The 16,780-nt window shown below is 46.6% G+C and overlaps 1 protein-coding gene across 1 annotated transcript in view; it reads right to left on the bottom strand.

Moving 5' to 3' along the window:
• Window positions 1-1,528, bottom strand: part of PYGB (glycogen phosphorylase B) — a 52,467-nt gene extending 50,939 nt beyond the window's left edge. The window contains exon 1 of the mRNA XM_058165029.1: window positions 860-1,528. Coding sequence (XP_058021012.1) covers window positions 860-1,102 — 243 coding nt within the window. The 5' untranslated portion in view covers window positions 1,103-1,528. The remainder of the gene's footprint in view (window positions 1-859) is intronic.
• Between the last annotated feature and the right edge of the window lie 15,252 nt (window positions 1,529-16,780).

Here is a 16,780-nt window from a genome sequence, read left to right as displayed (position 1 = left end):
CACCCTGATATGAAATTTGCGGTCCCAGTTGCCAATCCCAATCTTGCCTCCATTTTGGCTACATGATTTAGAGGGTATTGTGATAAAGGAGAAACCACTGTTTCTTTAACACCACTGTTTAAGGATGACCAAAACTATTTCAACATACATGGCATCATTCTGTAATGACTGAAATATTAACCTTGGCCTGCATTGCTGTGATTTTAGCAGAACAATGGCTGGATGACGCTAGAAGATGCTGTAAGGAGCTAATGACCTTGTCTCATTACAGACAGTGCAAAGAGGAAGGGAGTGTCATGGGGAAAAGACAGAAAAAGCTGTTATCCAGGAATGTTCCTGCCATGGTTAAAAGTGCAAGTGGAAAAAGATTTATGACTGCAGAGAGATCACTGAATACAGGGGTGAGAAAAAGAGGGCTTTAAAAAATATTTTGCAGCAACCAATAAAGTTTACTCGTTCATTAAAGCCTAATATACTTCTCTTGGCCTTTCCAAGCCTGGTACCCTCTAGATGTGTTGGATGTCAAGCCCATCTTCAAAATAGCTGATGGAAACAAGCCAGAAGGGGTCCAAACTAAGGAAGGCTGATTTCAATGTGAATGCAGCTTCTCCTTGTCTTTGACAAATCCCCCACCCTCCCACTTCGTTGCCTGCTGAGAGGATCCTTTCCAGCCCTGATCTAATTGCTCTTTGATGCACAATTTCGCTGCAAAGACACCCACACACGTTCTCCAGCAGAGGGGAAATTTCCACATTCGGTACCTGCAAGGCCTCTTTTGCCTATGTGAATCTAGGAATAACTGGGCGAGGGGGTGGGGGGGGGATGCATGCACGCTCTTTTTAGGTCCGCATCTTTTTACCTTGGGGTCCTTCTCGTAATAATACTGCTGGGTGCGGATCCATCGTCCCACCAAATGATCGCGCACAGTGTGCGCCAAAGCGAAAAAATAATCCCGCGGGGTGGCCACATTCCGATCTTTCACCAAAGTGAAGTGGAGGTGCCGATTGAAGCTCTTCCTGATCTCCGCCACATCGCCCAGCCCGGCGATGCCCCGCACGCTGATCTGTTTCCTTTTTTCGCTGTCGCTAAGCGGAACGGCCATCCCGGCTAATTAAGCGGCGGCCCCAGGAAGGTCGTCTATCTGGAACGGCCCAGGCGTCGGAGCAAGCTGCTGCTTCGGATAAATTCCCCTCCCTCGCTTCCTCCGGCTGCAGTCGCTTGCGGGGCTAGCTGGATGCGAGGTTCATCAGAGGTGAGGTGGGTGGGTGGGATGAGAGCAAAAAGCTGCAGCCCTGATCCTCCTCCTGCAGGCGGCTCTGGCAAAGCCCGGGCCGGCCTCGCTGCGGCAGCGCCTGCGCTGTGGGACGAAACAGCCGGAGCAACTTTCAAAACAAGATCAAGCGGCGGCAGCGGCGATTCTATCCCTTCCCGCTTTTTTCTCCTTTTCTTCTTCTCTGCGCTAGATCGTCCCGGCCTATTTTCCGGCGATGTTGGGGAGAGACGCAGAGCAGCAGCGGGCAGAACCGGGGCGCGAGGCCGATCACTCGCAGATTAAAGCCATCACTTGGGCGCCCAACCGACCGTGTGGCGAGCCCTCCCGCCTTGGCAAAGCGCAACTCGAGCGATGCACCGTCTGCACATGCGCGCTCCGAAGACCTGCTTTAAGCACGGTAAAGCTCTGTTTACGGCAACGTGGCTGGAGATCGATGAGTGGCTGAACTCCGAGGTGGGATTTGGTTCTGTGCATGCCTCGCCTAGCACACTAAGCCTTAAACCGGCTGGAACGGAACGTTAAGCTCTGTACAGGAACGGAAAGTAAGTCGCTAAATATCTAATATTCAGCCAGAACTGAAGAAGCTTCTTGGATGATAAGGGAAACGTCTTCAAAGAAAAATCAGAAAGTCCAGTTGCTTCTTGGGAAAAAGAACACATTTGGGACAAGTAGCTAAATAGTTATCGCTTATGAGACTTGTACGGACTCGGTTACAGAGGCTATGAATGTCCCGCTGGGAGATCGGAAAGAACAAGTGAGGAAGAGATCTATCCGGGTGGTTGTTAGGAATCAAAAACGACTTGGACGTCACATCGTCTTCAGTTACCAGTTGCATTAAATCGGTAGAAAGAAATGACTGGAGCAGCCTCTGATGAATCTTCTCTGCTATCCTCTATGCTCACTGCTCTGATACAGAATACAAGGTTCGTCCATCCAGCGGTCTGACAGATTACCCACACTTTCTAATTTATTAAGGCATCAGTATCGGACTATCGTTTAAAGTGGATGTGGTTTGTGCCAATGTGTTAGCCTTTAGGATATCACGTGATTCAGTTTAGTTATCTGACATATCTCTGGAAATGTTTATTAATTCAATTTATAGATCACTTACTCTACGTAGGACTTTACATAGCCGAACAAGTTAATCAATAAAAGCATCCAAAAGCTCCCAAACCTGTGGTATCTGTATACTGTATCAACTTCCCAAACTTGCTCAAATTCCACAAAATATTCTGGTACCAATAGGAAACTACCTGCCCCCAAATTCAGAGGAAAAGCTGCAGAATTATTTGGTTTTACTAGAATTAGGAACCATTTGGTTTCACTCTGCATCACCCCTGCCTCAGGAGCACATACCATGATGGAAGGGGTGTAGATTTGTCTGTAGAAGTGGGGGGGGTTGTTTTACAATTGAATAAACAAAGGCTTGGTATTTGTTGTCTGCCCTAAGGAAACCTTTCCCAAGCTGTCCTAGACATTTTATGTAATTGGCAAATAATATATTCAGAATATTAGTGAACAAAAATGATTACCCATTTCCAGAATTAGGAAAATCCTTGACTGCTTTAAAAAAAATTCTACTGTCACAGCAATAAGCATTTCAGAAATAAATTTAGTGATTTGCCTTACCAGGAGCTACAAAGGTTAGTTGCTTATCAGAAGAATAGATTCCACTTCCTCCAACTTCTAACTTTCTTAAAGGAGCTAATGGACATGGAAACCAAACTGCATTGGAATAAAGTGAATATATGCTATGGTGAATGGTTAAGTGGAACAGGATAGACAGACAAATAACTATGGTCAAAACTCAGCATAAAACAATACAATATATATTGTAAAAGATATAGAAGTATAAAACTATAATATGAAAGGCAAAAAATGATTCTATAGGGGGTTAATACACACAAGATTCATCATAGGCAATCAACCTACATAATCTATATTTAGGCAAAAAAACAAAATGCACAGGTACCGTATATGTGGTACCTTGCTCAATAGTAGTACTGTGAGAGGGATCTTGGAGTCCTAGTGGACAACCATTTAGATATGAGCCAGCAGTGTGCAGCAGCTGCTAAAAAAGCCAACACAGTTCTGGGCTGCATAAACAGAGGGATAGAATCAAGATCACGGGAAGTGTTAATACCACTCTATAATGCCTTGGTAAGGCCACACTTGGAATATCACCACCGCAGGGAGACGGAGCCGACACGTTGGTTCCGTCCCAGGTGCCTGATGGACCCGGAGGGGTTCCGGACGGAGCTTGGGCCATTTCCTGAGGGTCTGGCTCACGGCTCGGCTGAGGAACTTGTTGCGGCCTGGGAACGGGTCGCGGCGGGGGCCTTAGACCGTGTCGTGCCTTTGCGGCCTCTGACCCGGCGCAGGTCCCAACCGGCTCCTTGGTTCTAGACGCCTAGAGAGTTCCTGGAGGTCTAGCCGTTCGGAAGCTGATCGGACACTAGTGAAGTCCTATACTAGGACTTACCTAGTGGCATTGAGGGAAGCGAGGCGTAGCTACGCCTCCTCCCTCATTGCATCGGCAGATAACCGCCCAGCCGCCCTGTTTCGGGTGACTCGCTCCCTCCTACACCAGGGGGAGCGGGATGACCCGTTGCAGGGACGTGCTGAGGAGTTTAACGGTTATCTATACGATAAAATCGTTCAGCTTCGGGATGGTCTGGACCAAGATTGCGGTGACGCGGGTGAGACGGCTGAGGGTGGTCTTGGTGACATTCTATGGGATGAGTTTGACCCTGTTGCTCCCGAGGACATGGACAGGTTGTTGGGGAGGTTGAATGCCACCACGTGTTTACTGGACCCGTGCCCCTCCTGGTTGGTGCTGGCCACTCAGGAGGTGACACGAGGCTGGCTCAGGCAATTCTGGCGCTTCCTTGGTGGAGGGAGTCTTCCCGACCGCCTTGAAAGAGGCGGTGGTGAGACCCCTCCTCAAGAAGCCTTCCCTGGACCCGGCTGTTTTAGGTAATTATCGTCCGGTCTCCAACCTTGGCGGCGAAGGTTGTAGAGAGTATGGTGGCATATCAGTTTCCCTTACACCTGGATGAAACTGTCTATCTAGACCCGTTCCAGTCCGGCTTCCGGCCCGGTTACAGCACTGAGACGGCTTTGGTCGCGTTGGTGGATGATCTCTGGAGGGCCAGGGATAGGGGATGTTCCTCTGCCCTGGTCCTATTAGACCTCTCAGCGGCTTTCGATACCATCGACCATGGTATCCTGCTGCGCCGGTTGGGGGGATTGGGAGTGGGAGGCACCGTTTATCGGTGGTTCTCCTCCTATCTCTCCGATCGGTCGCAGACGGTGTTGACAGGGGGGCAGAGGTCGGCTCCGAGGTGCCTCACTTGTGGGGTGCCGCAGGGGTCGATCCTCTCGCCCCTTCTGTTCAACATCTATATGAAGCCGCTGGGTGAGATCATCAGTGGCTTCGGTGTGAGGTACCAGCTGTACGCTGATGACACCCAGCTGTACTTTTCACACGGGCCACCCCAACGAAGCTATCAGTGTTGTCCCGGTGCTTGGAGGCCGTCTGGTCTGGATGGGGAGAAACAGGCTCAAGCTCAATCCCTCCAAGACAGAGTGGCTGTGGATGCCGGCATCTCGGTACAGTCAGCTGAGTCCTCGGCTGACTGTTGGGGGCGAGTCATTGGCCCCGATGGAAGGGGTGCGCAACTTGGGCGTCCTCCTGGATGAACGGCTGTCTTTTGAAGATCATTTGACGGCCGTCTCCAGGAGAGCTTTTTACCAGGTTCGCCTGGTGTGCCAGTTGCGCCCCTTTCTAGACCGGGATGCCCTATGCACGGTCACTCATGCCCTCGTAACGTCTCGCCTGGATTACTGCAATGCTCTCTACATGGGGCTCCCCTTGAAGGGCATCCGGAGGCTGCAGTTAGTTCAGAATGCGGCTGCGCGGGTTATAGAGGGAGCCCCTCGTGGCTCCCGTATGACACCAATCCTGCGCAGGCTGCACTGGCTACCTGTGGCCTTCCGGGTGCGCTTCAAGGTTTTGGTAACCACCTTCAAAGCGCTCCATGGCATAGGGCCGGGTTATTTACGGGACCGCCTACTGCTACCGGATACCTCTCACCGACCCGTGCGCTCTCACAGAGAGGGACTCCTCAGGGTGCCGTCAGCTAGGCAGTGTCGTCTGGCGACGCCCAGGGGAAGGGCCTTCTCTGTGGGGGCTCCCACCCTCTGGAACGAACTCCCCCCAGGACTCCGTCAACTTCCGGACCTCCGGACCTTCCGTCGCGAGCTCAAGACACATTTATTCATCTGTGCAGGACTGGCTTAGATTTTAAATTTATAGGGGTTTTAAATTGGTTTTAATATTTATATTTCTATTTTTAATAATTGGGCATTAGAATAAGTTTTTTAATGTTTATTTTAATTTGTATATAAGTGTTTTATATGCCTGTGAACCGCCCTGAGTCCTTCGGGAGATAGGGCGGTATACAAATATGAATAATAAATAAATAAATAAATAAAATAAAATATTGCATTCAGTTTTGGTTGCCGCGATGTAAAAAAGATGCTGAGACTCTAGAACAGGGGTGTCCAAACTACGGCCCAGCAGCTCTGTCTCGCCTTCCTCGGGCCGCCATCGAGAAACAGGTGAGGAGGGGTTCTGTCCTCGCCTCGGGTGGGAATAGCGAAGGGAGGCGGCAAGCGCGAAGAGGCAGCAAGCGAAGAGGCTGCTGGCCGTGCCCGCCCAGCAGCTCTGTCCTCGCCTTCCTCGGGTGGGAATAATGAAGGGAGGGGGCAGAGGAGGCGGCGAGCGGGAAAGAGGCTGCTGGCTGTGCCACCACACACCTTCCTCGGGCCGCCATCGAGAAACAGGTGAGGAGGGGTTCTGTCCTCGCCTTCCTCGGGTGGGAATAACGAAGGGAGGCGGCAGCAGCGAAGAGGCTGCTGGCGTGCCCGGCCAGCAGCTCTGTCTCGGCTTCCTCGGGTGAGAATAACGAAGGGGGCGGCAGCAGCGCGAAGAGGCTGCTGGCCGTGCCCGGCCCAGCAGCTCTGTCCTCGGCTTCCTCGGGTGAGAATAACGAAGGGGGCGGCAGCAGCGAAGAGGCTGCTGGCGTGCCCGGCCCAGCAGCTCTGTCCTCGCCTTCCTCGGGTGGGAATAGCGAAGGGAGGCGGCAGCAAGCGAAGAGGCTGCTGGCCGTGCCCGGCCCAGCAGCTCTGTCTCGGCTTCCTCGGGTGGGAATAACGAAGGGAGGCGGCAGCAAGCGCGAAGAGGCTGCTGGCGTGCCCGGCCCAGCAGCTCTGTCCTCGGCTTCCTCGGGTGGGAATAACGAAGGGAGGCGGCAGCAAGCGCGAAGAGGCTGCTGGCGTGCCCGGCCCAGCAGCTCTGTCCTCGGCTTCTCGGGTGGGAATAACGAAGGGAGGCGGCAGCAAGCGCGAAGAGGCTGCTGGCCGTGCCCGGCCCAGCAGCTCTGTCCTCGCCTTCCTCGGGTGGGAATAACGAAGGGAGGCGGCAGCAGCGCGAAGAGGCTGCTGGCGTGCCCGGCCCAGCAGCTCTGTCTTCGCCTTCCTCGGGTGGGAATAACGAAGGGAGGCGGCAGCAAGCGCGAAGAGGCTGCTGGCGTGCCCGGCCCAGCAGCTCTGTCCTCGGCTTCCTCGGGTGAGAATAACGAAGGGAGGCGGCAGCAAGCGCGAAAGGCTGCTGGCCGTGCCCGCCCAGCAGCTCTGTCCTCGGCTTCCTCGGGTGAGAATAACGAAGGGGGCGGCAGCAAGCGAAGAGGCTGCTGGCGTGCCCGGCCCAGCAGCTCTGTCCTCGCCTTCCTCGGGTGGGAATAACGAAGGGGGGGGGCGGCAGCAAGCGCGAAAGAGGCTGCTGGCCGTGCCCGGCCCAGCAGCTCTGTCCTCGGCTTCCTCGGGTGAGAATAACGGCGAGGGAGGCGGCAGCAAGCGCGAAGAGGCTGCTGGCGTGCCCGGCCCAACAGCTCTGTCCTCGGCTTCCTCGGGTGAGAATAACGGCGGGGAGGCGGCAGCGCGAAAGGCTGCTGGCGTGCCCGGCCCAGCAGCTCTGTCCTCGCCTTCCTCGGGTGGGAATAACGAAGGGAGGCGGCAGCAAGCGAAGAGGCAGCAAGCGAAAGCAGCGCGCCACCAAAAGGAGAGACCCGACAGTCTTTTAATCCGGTGTAAAATTGGAGGCTTGGGTGGAATTTTAAATCAAAGGAATGCATTGATCAAACCAATATGCAATTCGGGGGGAAAAATCCTGCTGGGCGTGTTGCACGAACTGGACACATCAATCCACGCCTTGGTTGCACTGAAGTAAATTCCGCGCAAATCCCGAGTTAAAAGCTCGGAGGGTTAACAGCGCCTGCCGTCTAGACAGGGGAAAAAGGGAGCGCGCTCCATTTCTAAGGGTGGGTGGGAAATGAGCGGACTGCTAGGCGGCGCAAGAAGAAATCTCAGGAATAAAATGCAAAACCCAAATCCGAGCCAAAGTCTTTCCAGGGTTTGAAAACCTGGGCAAGGCGGATTTTCTGGCTTCTGCAGAAGCGGGAACCAGGAGTCTGCCGGGGAAGGATCCGCCGAGTATCTTCCGGGTTTTCTCCAGTTTCAAAGAAACCCTCTTTTCCCCCCGGCGCGCTTCTTCCAATCTGCAGGGCTCGAATCGCCAGCCTGGGGGCTGATCGCCGCCTTGCTGCTCTCTTCCGGCTGCCCCACCTGCTCTCCTCTGGCAGCAACCAAGGCCCGACTCCTCCGGCCCGGAGACTGCGGGCTCTGCCTCCCTTCCCCGGCGCTTCCTCTTCTTCCTCCTCCTCTTGCTTTTACCGCACCCGCGGCTACCGCTGCAGCCCTTGACGCAGCTTGACCGACGGGCGGAGCGGATCCGGCCAGTCTTGCCTCCTCCCTCCTTGTGTCCCGGGGGAAGGAAGGATCCAGTTTGCTATGGCGCTGTGCCGGTTTCTATGGCTACCCTCGGATACTGGAGCCGCCGCCGCCGCCTCTTGCCAAGGCAAACCACTCGGCGGCGCCTGCAGCCACCACTTTTCACCCTAAATCCCTCCGCGGGCTGATCCCTGCAGGAGCCATAAGCATCCCTCTCCTGTACCTCTTCCTTCTCCCGGTCTGGAGAGAAAAACAAAAGTATCCAGGTGGGCCTCGATGGGAGAATTGCAATTATCTTGAAAAGGAATAGCCGGACTAGGGGACACCCCCGAGGGGGTATCTTAATTTTTGGATAAACTTCTTTCTTTTGGATGCTTCTGGGTGGAAATTCCTGGGGAGAACACCAGACCCCAAAGAGTGAAGCTCATACCCTGGGAGTCCGCAGGTTACTCGACAGATGCTCAGAGGTATTGGGTTTTTTCCCCCCTTTATACAGATTCTGTATAAAGTCAGCACCCACCCACCCACCCTCCTACAGAATGAAGTATTTTGGGGGATATTAAAAACAAATAGAATTAGAATAGAATAGAATAGAATTGAATTGAATTGAATTGAATTCTTTATTGGCCAGGTGTGATTGGACACACAAACTCGGTAACTTTAAAGTAGGTGGACTTCAGCTCCCAGAATTCCCCAGCTATCAATGGTACTCATCAAGAAAATTGAATTGCATGTTGTTATGTTACTACAAACTGAATGTGACTCAGCCATATAACATGATGCCCAGAGTTGCATTATCACAGAGATGGAAGGCATATAAATTCAATAAATAATGGCTGCGATATAAATAATGCAAATGTATTTTATCTTGCATTATCAGAAATAGGTCTTTTTTCTGCATTAATCATTCTTTACTTTCAGTACAGGGTCCAATTTTGAGTACCACAAATATGGATTGAGACCAATTTAGATACATTTGGAGAGAAGCAACAGGGATGATCGAGAGTCTAGAACAGTGTCCAAACTTGGTCTCTTTGAGACTTGTGGACTTCAGTTCCCAGAGTTCCTCAGCCAGCTTTGCTGGCTGAGGACTCTGGGAGTTGAAGTCCACAAGTCTTAAGGGACCAAGTTTGGACACCCCTGGCCAAGATGAATGAATATGAAACATTTTCCCCCCTTAATTGAAGATGATATCCACATATTGTTGCTTTTTAGTAGACTGACTGTATCCATCTGTATTGTAATGTCCCAGGTTTTCAGGCCTCTGATATAGTCTATTTACCACGAGTCACCAGAAATGGCAGCACCAAGAAACGCAAGATAGCAAGTGAGTGTAGAAGATTTCAAACACGGTGGGAAAATGAATATTTCTTTAAAGAAATCAACGGAAAGTGTGTCTGTTTGATTTGCAATGAAGATGTTGCCGTGATGAAAGAGTATAATGTCCATCGGCACTATGAGACCAAGCATCAGAGCTACGCATCGTACACAGGTGCCAAACGAGCAGAGAAATTCAAGCAAATGGCAGCTAGCCTGCAAGCTCAACAACAGTTTTATTCCGTGCTAACAAAATACAGGAAAACGCCACAGCAGCAAGCTATGAAGTCGCAAAACTTATTGCCCAGCATGGCAAACCGTTCTCAGACGGTGATTTCATAAAGCAGTGCCTCATCAAAGTCACAGAAGTAATGTGCCCGGAAAAAGTGCAGGATTTCAACAACGTGAGGTTATCCAGAAATACAGTGGTGCGGAGAATCGAGGACTTGTCAGCTAACCTGAAACTTCAGCTGAGAAAAAGCTTGTGCTTTTGATTTTTACTCGATAGCATGCGATGAGAGCACAGACGCCACAGACACCGCACAGCTTTTAATTTTTTGCGGGAGTCGATGATAATTTTGCTGTCGGAGGAGCTGCTTGATATGATGAGCCTAAAAGGCACAACGACAGGTGGAAATATTTTTGACGCTGTGTCAGAGGCAATTGAAAAGATGGGGCTTAAATGGGACAAGCTCTGTGGAGTAACAACGGATGGAGCTCCGGCCATGACGGGTGAGCGCAAACGAATGGCATCCATGGTGTGCGTCAAGGTAAAGAGAGCGGAGGTGAGGCTGTTAGGATGCACTGTATAATCCACCAAGAAGCACTGTGTGCCAAGACTGTGCAGCTGGGCGATGTGATGAACACTGTTGTAAAACTGTCAACATAATTCGAGCTAGAGGACTGTACCACAGGAATTTCAAGCTTTCTTATCTGATATGGATGCTGTATACGGGGATGTACTCTACCACTCTGATGTGCGCTGGCTCAGCCGTGGCTCTGTTCTGCAGCGGTTTTATTCGCTGAGCTCAGAAATTGACAATTTTTTGAAAGAGAAGGACCGACCTCTTCATGAACTGAGTGACCCTCTGTGGCTGGCAGACCTGGCATTTTAGTTGATCTTACTCATCATCTGAATACACTGAACAAGAACCTACAAGGCAAAGAACAGCTGGTATCACACCTGTATGCGCACATGAAAGCCTTCTGTGTAAAGCTCCGCCTGTTTGAGACACAACTACGAAGCTTTAATGCTGTACACTTCCCTCGCTGTCTGAAATCAAGTCTGCTTTTCCAAAGGCAGACCTTTCTGCTAAAAAGGAGAAATATGTTTCTATAATTACATCTCTCGTGACAGAATTCAACCAGCGTTTTCAAGATTTTTCTGTCATTGAAAAACAAATCAAGCTGTTCTCGACCCCCTTCCTGGTGGATGCAGAAGAAGTGGAGGAGAGTCTGCAGTTAGAACTGATTGAAATGCAATGTGATGATTCTCTGAAGAGTCAACATCAGCTTCTCTCCTCCTGACTTCTATCAGAATTTGGATCATGCCAAGTTTCCTCTGATGAGACGCCATGCAAAAAGAATGATGAGCCTGTTCGGCTCAACATACATATGTGAACAAACATTTTCTCTGTTAAATCAGAACAAAAGCAGACTGAGATCCAGAATGACTGATAGCCATCTCTGTGAAGTCCTTCGTGTCTCAACCACCAAACTTTCTCCTGACATCCCAGCCATCCTTCAATCCAAAGGACAGCATCACTGCTCCCACTGAGAGCAATGTTCTTCACATTATAGGCGAGTTAGAAATACACACAGTAATCATGTGTCAATATGTTACCTCTTGTGTGTGGCCCGGGCCACACATGAATTTACTAGGCTTATATACTGTTTGTTGTCCAGTTGTGAAGCAGTTGTGAAATGAGTGATATGGTTGTTAAAAATGCCTACAATCGAAGAATGGACAAAACAAAACAACAAATGGACACTCAAAGTATCAAATCTGGCAGAGATGACAAAAATCTCCGCTTACTTGAAAGACTATATACTAGAAAAATATATTTTAGAATGGAAAATGTGGATTGATTATATTTAAAATAAGTATCAGATAAAATAATATCTCGAATAGCATATGAGTAAATTTAGGAAATATTTTGTATTAGATATATTTTTGAAGGAGAGGGGAATTGAGAGTGTGACTAAGTGTGGTGTGACTAAAGATTATAATTTAGGAATTATTTTGGATTATGATTGTTAGTTTTGATACCCTGCATTTTGTTCTGGGAAGTCGGGGTGGGGGTGGGGGTAAGGGGAGGGGGGGGCGTTTGGTAGAGATGGAGTGATGGTTAATGTACAGGGATTATTGAAGAAATATAATTAATGTAGGGTCGGGTCTGCATAGTTACTATTTTAGAACGGTGGGGAGGGAGAAAGAGAGTAGGAGGTAGGAAAGAGGAGAAGAGGAAGGAAGAGGGATAGTAGAGGGAGAAGGAAGGTGTAGGGTGGAGGAGGAGTGGATGTAGATAAGAGAAGGAGAGGAAGGTTTGGAAAGTAAAGAAGGTAGAAGAGGAAGAGTGTTAAAAGGGTGGTGGTGACTGGGCAAGCCCGACTAATTGTATATAACTGTACATTGGATGAATTATTTGATATGATTGTAAAAATAAAACTTTTTATAAAAAAAAAAAAAATGCTGCAATGGGCATAAATGTGAGGATGGTCATAAGTGTGAGGACTGGTCAAAAATTACTTTTTTTAGCCCTCTGAGTAGTTTCTATGCCCATAGCCACATCCACTCAGTCACATGAGCAGTTAGCCACGCCCACCAGTCACATGACCACCAAGCCACCCCCCAAAATAAGCCACGCCCATCCCCGGTGGCCCGGGCCTTTGCTTATTTTTCTGTATTTGGCCCTCACTCAAAAAAGTTTGGACACCCCTGCTCTAGAAAGAGTGCAGAGAAGAGCAACAAAGATGATTAGGGGACTGGAGGCTAAAACATGAAGAACAATTGCAGGAACTGGGTATGTCTAGTTTAACGAAAAGAAGGACTGCGGGAGACATGATAGCAGTGTTCCAATATCTCAGGGATTGCCACAAAGAAGAGGGAGTCAGGCTGTTCTCCAAAGCACCTAAGGGTAGAACAAGAAGCAATGGGTGGAAACTGATCAAGGAAAGAAGCAACTTAGAACTAAGGAGAAATTTCCTGACAGAACAATTAATAAGTGGAACGACTTGCCTGCAGAAGTTGTAAATGCCCCAACACTGGAAATTTTAAGACGATATTGGATAACCATCTGTCTGAGATGGTGTAGGCAGAGGGTTGGACTAGAAGGCCTCCAAGGTCCCTTCCAACTCTGTTTTTTTTTTAATTATTATTATTATTATCATTATCATTATTATTAAGTCTTAATCAAATTAAGATTAAAGTATGCTTCAAATTAGATTTTTACAGATTTTATATATAGAGAGAGGGAGAGAGAGAGAGAGAGGTCTTTGGTTATTCGGGTTTTCTTACGCGGAGAAAACCCAAATAACCAAAGACCTACCTAAAAACCTCAGAAAACATACATACATATATATTTATATATATTTATATATATATATTTAAAAGGAATATATAAAAATATACAAAACAAATAGGTATAGAAGCAATTGCTGAAGGCAGAAGGAAGCAAATACGTAAGCAAATGAAATAAAAAATGAGGAAAGAAATGTATATTGCTAACTTGTTACAGGCACCAGATTTTTATATACTGCCTCGAAAGGTTGCGATATTTAGGTTTAGGACAATAGATGTGGTTTCTGAAATGCCTGGAACAACCTGGAAAATCTACCAGCAAGGGTATTAATATAGATAGCTATTAATATTGGCAAACCAGTAGTGCCTAGTCGCTTTTTTCTATATTCCCAACTGTACAGTGACAATCATTCTAAAAAGTTTTTTTTTTATATCTACTCTCTAATATCCATGAGGGAAGGGCATGACACCTTGCCAGAGCAAAGGCTTAAATGTGGTGCGGTCTTAGCCATAGTTATTAAAATGTAAGCTCATTTGAATTTCCTTCAATATTCATAGGCTTACAGCATGTGAAGAATCTGAGGCCCTAATGCCCTGCGTACTCCTCCAAGCCTTAGGTGCACCCTATAGCATCTAAAAATCACCTTCAAATTGTAATGTTCAATGTTACAGAGAGTACAAATTAATTATATTTAATAGTACCGGTATGTGTGTGTCTATCATACACACACACACACACACACACACACACACACACACACACACACACACACAATCCCATTAAAATAAATTTTGTTTGGGAAATGTAGATTTTTTATACCACTCACATCTTGCTCATGTGACAATATAGGCAGAATGAAATAACCCAATCATCTTCATTTTCTGTCAAGTGACAGAAGACAGCATTAACACAGTTATTATATCAATTGCTGGGATGTCCAGAGTGAAATTCAGTTTACTAAGATTTTAAAAATGAAGCAGCTTTAGTAATAAATTTAGGTGTCAAATTTCTTCCTTATCTAATTTGCAGCTGAATTTTCCCAGAGGTATGATTTTTGTGGACCTTAAGTATGCCCTCACTGTATTGTTAAACTACATTTAGCAAATGTTGTTTTAGGAATACATGTACAAGTATTCTCTTTTCATTTAGACAAGGATTTCCATTAAACTGGTGCAATGAAACGCTAGACCCTAAATCTTTATAATCTGAAAAATAATCCTAAATATCTCTTACAAGGTGATCCTTTTTAATTCATTGCAAAAATCCAAAATCCAGACCAAATGAAGTTTTATGTATTTCCTGTGGAGGTAAATAAAAAGGTGGCACGAAACGATACAGAGTAGTTAAGCTAGAATCTCTCTTTAAATTTTTACTTATCAAGCACAAACAGCCTTGTGATGATCTTTTTCAGAAAACAATTTGTACCTGGTCATGTAACTAAGTACTGAGAATACTGTACCGGACTAGGTCACATCTTATACGCTAATTAACTTTTTAATACAATGAAATCCTTTGTTCTATTTGATTTTAAGTCCTTATTCTTAGTACACAGCTGTAAATTGTTTCTAAAGTGTATCTGGAATCAAACCAAAATGACATTCTGCAGGAATCACTATTAGCTTATTTTTCAAGGACATACATTCTTTTCCAATTCAGTATTTGATTTATCTTAACCACTGTCTTAGTCATCCTATTTACTTCCTTTGAATAATTAATAGAACATTAGTCTTTTTATTACCCTGGGGAATTTCATCAGTGCTCAACATTGTTTAAAAGGCAAGCAAACACAGTTTTATAGCTTGCTTCCATCTAAAACTCTTTATTTGAAGGTCTTTTGGATTCAGTGGGAATCCATATAATTTACCAACTGAGTATAATTGGGACTGTTCACTGCATTAGTCAACAGTTTCAATTGTATCAGATGTAAAGGGGAGTTTAGCAAAAATTGAATAAATTATACATATTATAATGTCTGCTTCAAACTGTAGGAGAGTGACATTTTTGCCTATCAGCATTGCTGCAAATATAACTGAAAAGCTAGTTTTTAATACCCAGGCTATTCTGGTATCCTATTTTCCAAATGCTGACATCATAAGATTACACAGTCTTCAATTACTGGAATGCTTTAATCTGAGTTATGGAATGAAAAGTCAGCAGAGAATGAAAAAATAAAAAATAAACAAATTAAGATTGCACAATCAATGGAAAAACAGCACAATGAAAAAGCAAGGAATGCAATGACAGATGATATGAACCAAACCAATGGCAAGGGACAGAGCTGGTTCATTTCTTCCTTTAATGCAGCCAAGGAAAAGTTGAACCAAATATCAGCGTATCAACTTACCGTATATACTCGAATATAAGCCGATCCGAGTATAAGCCGAGGTCCCCAATTTTACCCCAAAAACTGGGGTAAACTGGGGACTCGAGTATAAGCCGAGGGTGGGAAATGAGGCACCTACCGGTTGGGGAAACCCTCCCTCCCTCAGCTGAGAAGGCTGGCGGCTCCCCCGCCCCGCCCTCTCACTGCACCGGCAGGGCTTCCGTCCGGTAAAATGTGAAAAAAAGAAAAAAAAAAACTCGAGTATAAGCCGTATATACTCGAGTATAAGCCGAGGGGCTTTAAAAAAAAAAAAAACTCGAGGATAAGCCGAGGTGGGAAATGAGGCACCTACCGGTTGAAACCCTCCTCCCTCAGCTGAGAAGGCTGGCGGCTCCCCCGCCCCGCCCTCTCACTGCACCGGCAGGGCTTCCGTCCGGTAAAATGTAAAAAAAAGAAAAGATAAACTCGAGTATAAGCCGTATATACTCGAGTATAAGCCGAGGGGCTTTAAAAAAAAAAAACTCGAGTATAAGCCGTATAGACCCGAGTATAAGCCGAGGGGAAGTTTTTCAGCACAAAAAACGTGCTGAAAAACTCGGCTTATACTCGAGTATATACGGTAATTCATATCCCTATGGCAATGTACAAATGCCTATTTTTATATTTAGAACATGCCAAAGAGAAACAGCAATTAATGACAAATATCTTTTGACCTTTCACATATATTATGTACTTATAAAAAGATTCTATCATCTAGACCAACTTCTTTAATGCCAGAATTTAAGTGCTCTGTTAAATTATGTATGAATAAAATATAAGAATATATTTGGATAATCTGTAACTTTTCACTTCCACTATGTGCTAATATGCTATTATGGGCTACCATGATGTCTCCTCTATTGCAATTGTTTCTGTAAACCATTTCAGTTTTAGACAACAAAATAATCAAATGCATCTTTAAAAATCAGGACTGCAATAGTTAGGGAGGGCAGGAATCATTCCTTTCTTTCTTGCTATTTCAATTTATTGTCCCTGCTGTTAGTAAGAGAAAGGCCTTGGTTGATATCAATTGTTGTTTTTCTCTGTAGTTATTTATTGTCACGACGACTGTAGCAGCAGAGGTAAAAGTTTCTTCTTTCTTTCATGCTGCAGTTCTAACAATCCCTGCAGTGTCTAATATGTTTACAAGACTGGCACAGTTTCTAAGAAAACATAGATTTCCATACTGTCATTGTTTCCTCTTCCTTGTATCACAAAAGCAACTCTGGAGTGCTTTATGGCTTGGGTCCTAGTAACTACAGATCATTTGTCCCAGACAGTATCTGCCAGTCCTACCTAAAGAGGTAGAGTCAGGAAATGTCCCTTTCCTATTGCTTTTCCAACCTTTGAAATAATTGGCTGCCCGTATAAATATAGCCTCGCCCTATCAACATTTAGGAGGGAATTTATTAGTATGTTCAGCTGACTCTTTCGATCAAAATGTATTTGGGGGTA

The sequence above is a fragment of the Ahaetulla prasina genome, chromosome 1 (assembly GCF_028640845.1).
Source record: "Ahaetulla prasina isolate Xishuangbanna chromosome 1, ASM2864084v1, whole genome shotgun sequence".
Lineage (NCBI taxonomy): Eukaryota > Metazoa > Chordata > Lepidosauria > Squamata > Colubridae > Ahaetulla > Ahaetulla prasina.
The sequence above is the reverse complement of the archived record's forward strand: the minus strand, read 5'-3'. Positions and strand labels throughout refer to the sequence as shown.